Below are 10,105 nucleotides of genomic sequence, written 5' to 3' on the forward strand. Positions count from 1 at the left end.
ATTATGACACACCGTACCTCTGTTTTAATATGAATACAGCACTAAGACAGAGGACAGCGACTCCGTGTTAGCCAGTTAGCCAGTCCTTGTCTCATCCCCTGAGTGATGAGTGCCTTGTCGTCTCAGGAAACCAATATTTCAATGTCGAAACGTTAGATGGAAAAGTCCGATGCATGTTAAGTAATACCATTATGACATACCGTGCCTCTGTTTTAATATGAATACAGCACTAGGACAGAGGACATCGACTCCGTGTTAGTCAATCTTTGTCTCATCCCCTTAGTGATGAGTCTCAGTCAAGGTAACAACAAGTACCATCTCTTAACGTCTTTCAGAACGACGCGGCCGTGGATGGAACCAAAGACTGTGTATTGTTTTGCACCGCTTTAAGCAACATTCCAGCAATAACACGGCGGGAACCCCACAAATGGGCTTCACACATTGTACCCATGTGAGGAATCGAACCCGGGTCTTCAGCGTGACGAACGGACGCTTTACCCACTAGGCTACCCCACCGTCCCCGTTACATCTGAAAAACAGCTGACTCTAAGAACAATTGCCTAGTAGCACGACCGGAATTGGTGATTTCCAAGTTAGTACATTGTAATCCAGGTTAGAGCTGATGTTCAGCAACCCATGCTTGTTGTAAGAGGAGACTAACGGGTCGGGTGTCAGGCTTGCTGACTCGGTTGACACATGTCATCATGCCCCAATTGCGCAGAACGATGCTCATGATGTCAATCACTGGACTTTCTGGTCCAGACTAGATTATTCAGAGGCCGCCGACATATAGTTCGGCTTTTGGTCGGAGTTAAACAACATACAAACAATTCCACGCAAGTCTACCCGAATATAGTGTTTGTACTGCATATAAACAATCAGTTGCTGTTTAACCCCGGAGAATAGTATTCGCACAATGGATCTATTTTTGTCACTGTAGAAAATTATTTCCGGCTATACGTCCTGACTGTGCAGGCATCACTCGGCAAATACGAAACCTTCCTTTTGGAGCGGAGTTTGTACAACCAGCGGACAGTGAGCATCTCCCTTTTCATTCAGCAAAATGGATGGATTATTTCGGACAATACTCTACATCTTATTCGCTGAGTGGTCTGGTATGTTTTCCTAGAAAGTGAGGTTGATGGACAAACTTAATGATCACTGAGCACACTTCGTACATATTTCAAAGTCGATGCTATCATCAGTTCATTCCAACCACTTTCAATGATGAATGAATATGTCCTTGGTCTGTCATGGTGATATCTGTGCAACTACCTCTTGTAATTAATATTTTTGCTATTTACGTGTATGGAAATTGTGACTAGTGATACACTAAATGCTACCACAAAAGCAGAATATAGTCTTCTTTTTTATGGACACCCGGTGTCACATTATTGTCTGTTCATATAATTGTCACAGTTTTTTAGCCCTCCATGCCAAATGCGATCTGTTTTGGCGTATAATCAAGACTGTGGCTCTTGAATTCTATACTGTTACCGTCCAGTACGTTCAGCCCGTGAAGAACCGGGTTAGAATTGATCTTCAGCAACCCAGGCTTGTCGTAAGAGGTGACTTACGGGATCGGGTGGTTAGATTCGCTAACTTGGTTGACACTTATCATCGTATCCAGGTTGCGTAGATCGATGTTCATGCTGTTGATCACTGGATTGTCTGTTCCAGGCTCGATTATTTACAGACCGCCGCCATATAGCTGGAACATTGCTGAGTGCGGCGTAAAACTAAACCCACTCACGCACTCACTCCAATGCGTTCTGCTTGCATATTGTTTTCTGTTTTCATGCAGGTTGTCAGATCACCCTTGATATCCAGCCGAAGGTAATACAGCTTGGCATTTCACGACACATGAAAGTGCGATGTAGCCTTGGTGTTGACTTCTCGAAGACAGACACGGTGTACTCGATAATGCTTAAGAAAGGAGGGGTTTCCATTGCTGTTTTATTCCAGGATGGAAGCATTGAGATGGCGGAACCGAAATACAATGCTACAGGTTCTGTGTCTACAGGGCCGTTTTCCACTGCCTTTCTCGAGCTATCACTGGACAAGGTCACATGCAGTGACAAGGGAGAGTACTCCTGTAGCATGGCAGTTCGACGTTTGTATGCGAGTATGGAGATTGGACCTGTTGCATCTCGTGTGCAAGTCATGGGTTAGTCACACCAACTTTTTGATTATGTTTCTCACTGCAGTGGTTTTTGTCCGTGTTCTGTTACGATTTTGGTAAAAGTGCCGCCAAGAAAAGGAAGCATGAATAACAAATTGTGTTGAAGTGCTGTTGTGTGCCTCTTTTCTATCTCTGAGTAATACATATAATTGTGTTCAACGAATACCACATATACTATAGTCCGTTTGACTCAAAAGCAGACCCATGAATTGCAATCTAACTCGAAAACTAATAAATATATAATACTCAATAAAACGCTGATCATAATCAAAACATCAGACCAAATCTGTGAGTTTTTGGCAGAATTTATGTCACAGTTCACTATTTGTTACGAGGGAGGGGGGGGGGGGGAGGAACAGCATGATGTGCAAGAAATGATGGAGACGGCACAGCACAGGTGAATGAATCAATAACATTGTCGGCACTTGTGCACGTGCTTCACGTACACCTGACTGTTCCTCTTTTACATGAAAATATTGACGTGATCCATAGTATTTCCATAATTGTGTCGTACTCTTGTTATACTATATTTCCTCACTGAACAATACATGACTGACAGTGATACTTCTGGTTTCATACAGGAGGTCCAAGCCCTGTGTCCCTCACAATGACACCGGACAGACCTGCTTACACTGATGGCGAAGTGGTCAACATTACCTGCTCCGTGTTGAAGAGTGCTGAGGTGGCCCATTGGACATGGGTTTTGCCAAATCGAAAGAAACACACTGTATCGAGTTATTGCATATACAATGAATCTGAATGTGCCCACATGTGTACAAGCTCTACAATGTATACTGTCTCCAGGGTGGACGCCGGAGGTTCTGCTGAATGCCGTAGCGGGGAACTCAAGAACGAAATACAAATAAATATGTCACATTCTCCCGTTGAAGGTTAGAAATATAGAGAGTTATATTGAGTGAGTACAGTTTTACGCCGCTTCTAGCAATATTCCAGCAATATCACGGCGGTTTACACCTAAAAGGGGCTTCACACATTGTACCCATGGGGGGAAATCGAACCCGGCGTTTTCGGCGTGACGAGCGAACTCTTTAACCACTAGGCATGACTAATACATTTAACTATCATATCATCAACGTCGCCATTGTCACCGTCATCATCATTATCATTAGTACTATTATCAACACTTTAACCTACTTGCGAGGCAAGTAACTTCTGAAAATATTGAGTAAGTTAGTTTTACGCTGCCTTTAACAATGTCTCAGCAATTTGTCGGTGGGGTACACCAGAAATTGGCTTCAAATACCACCCAGAATGATATTGAATTGAAGTGCAATTAACTCAAATCAATCAAAGTATATACTTGTTTTCTCTCTTTTTCTTAGATAATTTGCCGCTCGTAAGAATGTATCCAAATGTCACAACGTCATTTCCAGGTAAGATCCAAATTAAAATATTTCTATACTCAGATGAATAAATTTTCCAGACGTTGAATGTTTGACAGTGGGATATTGAACTTGTTCATGGCTGCATTTCATAAATATCATTTATTTGGAACTATCAATTAGACGTGTGTATCATCTGGCGTTTTACGTTAAATTAAACACACTACTTTGCTGCCTATGGGAAATTACCAGGTGCCCTTTAACATCTGAAATCAAAGTCCTTTCAGCAGAAGTATATCCCTCTTTGTTCATTGTACAATTATTGTATCAAGACTAACATAATCATATGTTTATCCTTCACAAGAATTTTGTTGGTAATCAGTTATGCATTTATCTTACCTTCCTTGGTCAATGACGCTTTAACAAGTTTCCGTGTCACCCCTCCCAGGAGGGTCACAAATGGAAAAGATATTACCCCCTGCCACGGTAACCGCTAAACTCTCCGCCGAGAAGCTGCATCGCTAACTATCGTATGGCATCATAACATGACGCATGCAGTGTACAGAGTTCGAAAACCGTTTGAATAGCTGTTTTGAGTTCGCTATGTACACATTTATATTACCGACTTTCACTGCTTTATTTTAAACTATTTTATACATTGTGTCGTTTGCACACTCAACTTAAACATAATTAAACATTTTTATAGCATTTTAAGCTTGTCATAATAAATTTCACTGATTTAAAAATTCCAGTCGAGAGGCAGACGCCATTTTGTTTATATGTAATATAGTCGTTAGAGAGCCTATCGATCTTCAAAATAAAACAAAATAATATTTTGTACATTCAACATGACGGCAAGATAAATACGTTGTACGCTTCTCCTTCGGGTAATACGGTCTGATGTACGCCTCTTTGTAGCAGTGTCATCCCTCGCCTACCGGCAAGCTGTATCTGTAGCAGTGTTACCCGGTAGGCGAGGGCTGACACTGCTACAAAAAGGCGTACATCAGACCGTATTACCCTCGAGAGAAGGATACAACTTGTAGTGTATATACAATATTGTCCCAACCTACATAACTCGATGTCCATTTAATTTCACATTAATCGTAGTCACGGGGTTTGTCAGTATGGGATGATTGAAGACCAAATGCCAGTACAAATTCACTTCCCTTTAAAATAGGCCAGTGCTGGGTTTCAGTTTTGCTGTAATGGGGATGTTAAATATTACATGTAATTACAAAGTGACGGAAGGGTAACAGGTATTGACTCACCTTAATGTCCAAATGAGTTGAAAGTGTGGACTGTATCGTAAACAAACAATGTACATCTGTATTCATCTGTCATTTCCTATGGATGTAGAAAGGGTTTTGTCGCCTCTATTCAATTTGTTCATACAATCAAAATCAGAATTCCTTTCAAGGCATCTCAAACGAAGAGACAAGCGAGGTTACAGTGACAAACAAGGAACTCACTTCCTCAACAACCATCACACAGCCAGGTAAGTTAATATAGAATAATACACACCAGAATGTCAAGGTGGTATAGCCTAATTTACCTGTCACATGGTTAAAATGAGTAAAACTCTGTACGAACAAATTTCATGACTCATTTTATCCTTTTAACGGACAATGTTTAACGCAATAATATTTACAATATTCGTCGATGTTTCATGTCATCAGGGCTGATCCCAAACTACCAGATATGTAGATATTGGCCGTAAATCTGGATGAGGTTTGAACCCAGCCTTAGCACATGTGTGTAACAGGTAGCACCAATGGGCAGGATACTCTTACCTGTTAGCGAAAACCTGGTATCATTATTATTTGATGATGATTCATAAACATATGCTCATGATATGGTCGACATGTCACAATCGACTCTGCTCTTAGAAGAGCCGTTGAATGGCTGTTGACCGGTTTTATCGCTTTACATTTAATTCATTTATTCAGGAGAACAATCAAGTTGTTACAATCAAACCTTGTATTGTTTTGTGTTTGCTGTAACAGACAGAGGGGGAACAGGACTGACGGTGCTATATGTTCTTGTGTCGGCGTTTGCTGTTATCCTGGTCTTTACTATGCTTCACCTCTTTTTAACAGGTAAATTTGCCACCCGTGAAGATCCGGTTTGGAATTGATTTTCAGCAACACATGCTTGTCGTACGGGGCGATAAAAGGGATTGCGTGGTCAGGTTCGCTGACTTGACACATGTCGTCGTTTCCCAATTGCTTATATCGATGCTCATGATGTCAATCACTGGATTGTCTGTTCAAGGAAACCTTGAATTGAATTAAAATTTATGTTAAAAAGAGAAGGAATATAGGCATATTGTTTTGTTAGATATGGTCCAGCTAATTCACAATATTTAGATCCGCGAAGATCCGAGTTAGAATTGATCTTCAGTAACTTCTCTTAAGGGGCGACTAACGGGATTGAGTGGTCAGGTTGTCAAACACTGGACTGTTTGTTCCAGACTCGACTTTGTTTACAGACAGACATCATATAATTGGGCAATGGTTGATTGTGGTGATAATGGTCATTATGCGGAAAGCCGTCATCATTTTGTTTCATTATAGGTCTAATTTATGCTAAAGGGACATTTTACTTGAAAGACAAAAGTTCATGGTAAAACAGATACATGAAAACATCAATGCCGTGTAACCAACTGTTTTATTTCTAGATCGGAAATGTAAATGTCATCACTCGTCTACAAACAGCTTTTCCGACTCACACCTCACCGAAAGTCACCTTACCAAAGGAACAGGAAGTAAAGTCATAATCATTCACACCAGTGACATATCAAGTGTCCGTTCTCACAAGGGCATGGGAACCCATGAAGCGGCCTATCTTCATCCCGAGCGACCTACAGACAGCAGCGTGTTACAGAGCGAAACCCTTCATGCTGAACCCGTCTATGAGGAAATTGAGTAGCCAATATGTATCTCTCTCTCTGCCTTGCTTCAAACATTTCATCTACAGCAATTGCGAAGATCGATGCTCATGATGTCAATCACTGGATTCACTGGTCCAGACTCAAAAATGTTAACCGACCAGATATAGGTGGAAATTGTTCAGTGTGGCGTTAAACAACAAATAAACAAATCAATATACGATGTTTCATTATACCGTACCATCCCGTATGCAATTCATATATATGTATCTATTTAATTTCATACAATAAGAATTTGAATATTATTCAACCAAGCTGTCACTCAAGACGGGTCACTCACAGTATCGGCTTTCATGTAGTGCGTAGTGCGTGACACACGATTTGACATAAGTCTTCAACTCAGACACTGGCTACCTGGACAAAAGGTTATCGATCTGAACAATACGTTTCTGTATATTGGCACTGCACATTTCTTCCAGCGTTGATCTAAACAGCCTCTTTATTTTCCATGTTGATACTGCAGCTAATGGACATCAAGATGTGTTGTCATGTTAAAAATAAAATGTTTATATACATACACATAAGTCAAGATCGAAGAAGTTTTTGTGTATTGTATTGTTCACTTCATTTTTATCAATGTTATTTTGATAAAAAGTGCTTGTTATATAGATCAAGTCGAGCATAAATTATTTTGAGCAGAATGTTACTCTTTACCATTCGAATTAGAGTTTAAAATATATATATATAGATATAAAGTGCACACTGTTTCACTCTCTGATATATAGTGGGCGATTTATGGAAAATGTCTGTATAAAATTGTCCTGCTCCCGTCCCTCGTGTTTAGGTTTACGCAGTAGACCTTGGTCATGCAGCAATAATACACAGGGTATTTGTTTAGTATACCTCAATTTTCACCGCTTGCACACACGAGAAATAGAAACTTCTAACACATAATCAGCCATTCATTTGAATAGCTGAATGTCCCAAAAAGTAATTAAAACCTGTTTTAATTCCATTTGTATTTCATTTGTTCCACAGTACGTGTGTCTGTAAAATTTGGAGATCATCACTTGTGTTACTTAACGTCTTTGTATAAATGGATGTTCACAAACACTACAACATTCCCGTCATGCTCATCCTGTGTTCCCTACAGATCTCGAAATGAAAATAAACATTTACATATTTGACTTCATATGCATATACCTCCAACCGCACTGCACACACAGAACAGTCTACTAATACAAACAGGGATGTAGAAAACAAGATATCTCCTGTATTTACTGGAACCCAAGCCTACAGTGCCTAGCAGCTTGGACGTCCTTTATTCTAGGGAGGCGGGAGTGCTAAATACATGTCCAGCCAGAAGGCTGCTGGTGAAAACACAAGACAGGGTTGGATGAGATTTTATTGTGTGTTGAAACAAACAAAAGTTATAAATTGTGGTCACATTTTGTGCAGGGTTTTTTGCATTGTTATCTGTCGTAAAATCCTTCTTGGTGGATGAATGAAGATGGTATATGTGACGATGCGAACGTATGAAAGGTCATACAATGTTGTCACACTTTTGTGAAGACGTTAGAGGGCATTTTTCACAGTTATCTGTCGTAAAATCCTTCTTGGTGAGTGAATGAAGATGGTATATGTGACGATGCGAACGTATGAAAGGTCATACAATGTTGTCACACTTTTGTGAAGACGTTAGAAGGCATTTTTCACAGTTATCTGTTGTAAAATCCTCCTTGGTGAATGAATGAAGATCGGAAATGTGACTTTGCGAAAGTTGTACTTCCTCGTCTTTGTCGGTCTGGTTTTCAGCACTGGACCAGCGTCGTTTATAGCCTGCACGGCAAGGAGGAAACATTGAATTCTATTGTGAATATTTCTGCACCAGGTAGTACAGGTCTTTTTAAATAACAAAGAAAGCGAAGGTGTACACCCATGTTTGCTGCTGGCAAAATATGAAACAGGCATCATTGTTAAAGTTACCTGAGGCCGTGATGCTATTCGGTCACATATGAGTGAGTATGGTTTGACGCCGCTTGTAGCAATATTCCAGCAATATCACGGCGGGGGCCACCAGAAATGGGCTTCATACATTGTACCCATGTGGGGAATCGAACCCGGGTCTTCGGCGTGACGAGCGAACACTTGAGCACTTGGCTACCCCAGCCCCCCTCGGTTACATATGAATTAAGAAAGTATAACTGTACGAATTTGCAGGTTTAACAGCCTGCCCCTACAAATACACGCAAAGGCTTGTCAATTATTCACATGAGGAAGACCGGGAACGTATGGTACAAGTCAAAATAGGGAATTGCCTTGGACATCGTTTTTGTCATTGATACGTCCCTATTTGAAAATTCCTACATCCCATAAAACGTTTTGAAAGTTTTACAGAGGCCTTGGATATAACGACCCTGGTCACCAAACATCTTAGTATCTCCACTGCATGGAAGTTAGTTCATATTACTAAGTGTGCCTTGCTGTGAAACATCGCAGTAACATTATTCATTCGGAAATATAGTACGATTTCAGTGTCAAAACACTGAGGAAAAACATGTTTGGAAAGGTGGGACATGGTAACTTTACAGTATTGTCAGTAGTACCAGTAAGTATCTTTTTGTAACTGCCTGTGAAGATAGGACTGTTTTCAAAACTAATCAATGACGTTTTTCCTTGGAAGGCATAATGTCGGATACGGACCAAAAATAATATTTTTTTTAAATGTTTCTGACAAAATCATCACTTTCCCTTATCAAATACCAAACTTGTATATATGCATATTTCAAATTCGAAACAAAACGCAACTAGGAATAATATTACTTTCATATGATACTAATGAAACAGTTTAGTTGAATTATTCGACGTTGTTTTGATTTAAATATATTTATATTGAAAATATTGGACTGTACGCTCAAACAAACGGACGACGGACAGAGAGACAACCAAATAGATATAGAAACACAGAGGGTAACCATATTCTCACTAAATACATACATGTACTTCTGGTTTTCAGCGTTAGCAGTACAGCCGCCATGGTCATTACAGAGCAGAGCCCCCCGAGCATATACGTCGTATAACTGATGTGCTTGACGTGATCACCTGAATCAAAATGGACAAAGTTTTTATAAGTAGGAAGATACATATAACGATAACGTATATTCGACATTAGGTGCAAATATTGTAACTGCGAGTGAGTGAGTTCAGTTTTACGCCGTACTCAACAATATTCAAGCTATATGGCGGCGGTCTGTAAATAATCGGGTCTGGACCAGACTATCCAGTGGTCAACAGCATGATCATCGATCTACACAACTGGGATACGATGACATGTGTCAACCAAGTCAGCGAGCCTGACCACCCGATCCCGTTAGTCGCCTCTTACGACAAGCATGGGTTACTGAAGAACAATTCTAACCCGGGTTCCTGACGGTATTTATAACAAAAATGGCTCACCTTGTGTGAAAGTAAGTATTTGTTCCACGTTATGAGTTTTCCATGGCGCTGAAATGTGTACAACATGTGTTTGTAAATACAGTTTATGCGAGAGATTAGAGCTAATTTATGGATGTATAAAAGCATGGATTGTTTTTAATGTGTACCTTTTGTCTTGTTACATACACACTTTTCTTTCGTGAAAAACGTACCTTCGGCGACATTATCTTCAACATCAATCATGACACTTCTGGA

At 40.2% G+C, this 10,105-nt stretch overlaps 2 protein-coding genes across 3 annotated transcripts in view; one reads left to right on the forward strand and one right to left on the reverse strand.

The window, feature by feature from the left end:
• Positions 1–991: 991 nt before the first annotated feature.
• Positions 992–7,430, forward strand: LOC124255883. 2 transcript variants are annotated; one of them, XM_046689828.1, is made up of 7 exons: positions 992–1,115; positions 1,805–2,167; positions 2,764–3,072; positions 3,526–3,576; positions 4,946–5,023; positions 5,532–5,624; positions 6,206–7,430. In XM_046689828.1, the coding sequence occupies exons 1-7, from the start codon at positions 1,064–1,066 to the stop codon at positions 6,454–6,456; spliced, it is 1,197 nt and encodes a 398-aa protein (XP_046545784.1). In that variant the 5' UTR covers positions 992–1,063; the 3' UTR covers positions 6,457–7,430. The 2 variants fall into 2 exon arrangements, with proteins under 2 accessions (XP_046545784.1, XP_046545785.1); XM_046689829.1 differs by lacking the exon at positions 5,532–5,624.
• A 374-nt stretch (positions 7,431–7,804) lies between these two features.
• LOC124255885 overlaps positions 7,805–10,105 on the reverse strand; it is a 4,849-nt gene continuing 2,548 nt past the window's right edge. The window contains exons 3-6 of the mRNA XM_046689831.1: positions 10,063–10,105; positions 9,872–9,919; positions 9,413–9,517; positions 7,805–8,254 (exon numbers count right to left, since the gene is read on the reverse strand). The exon at positions 10,063–10,105 is cut by the window's right edge and continues 260 nt beyond it. Coding sequence (XP_046545787.1) covers positions 8,082–8,254; positions 9,413–9,517; positions 9,872–9,919; positions 10,063–10,105 — 369 coding nt within the window. The 3' untranslated portion in view covers positions 7,805–8,081. The remainder of the gene's footprint in view (positions 8,255–9,412; positions 9,518–9,871; positions 9,920–10,062) is intronic.

Source organism: Haliotis rubra, unplaced genomic scaffold (genome assembly GCF_003918875.1).
Source record: "Haliotis rubra isolate DU_JTF1 unplaced genomic scaffold, ASM391887v1 Scf610, whole genome shotgun sequence".
NCBI lineage: Eukaryota > Metazoa > Mollusca > Gastropoda > Lepetellida > Haliotidae > Haliotis > Haliotis rubra.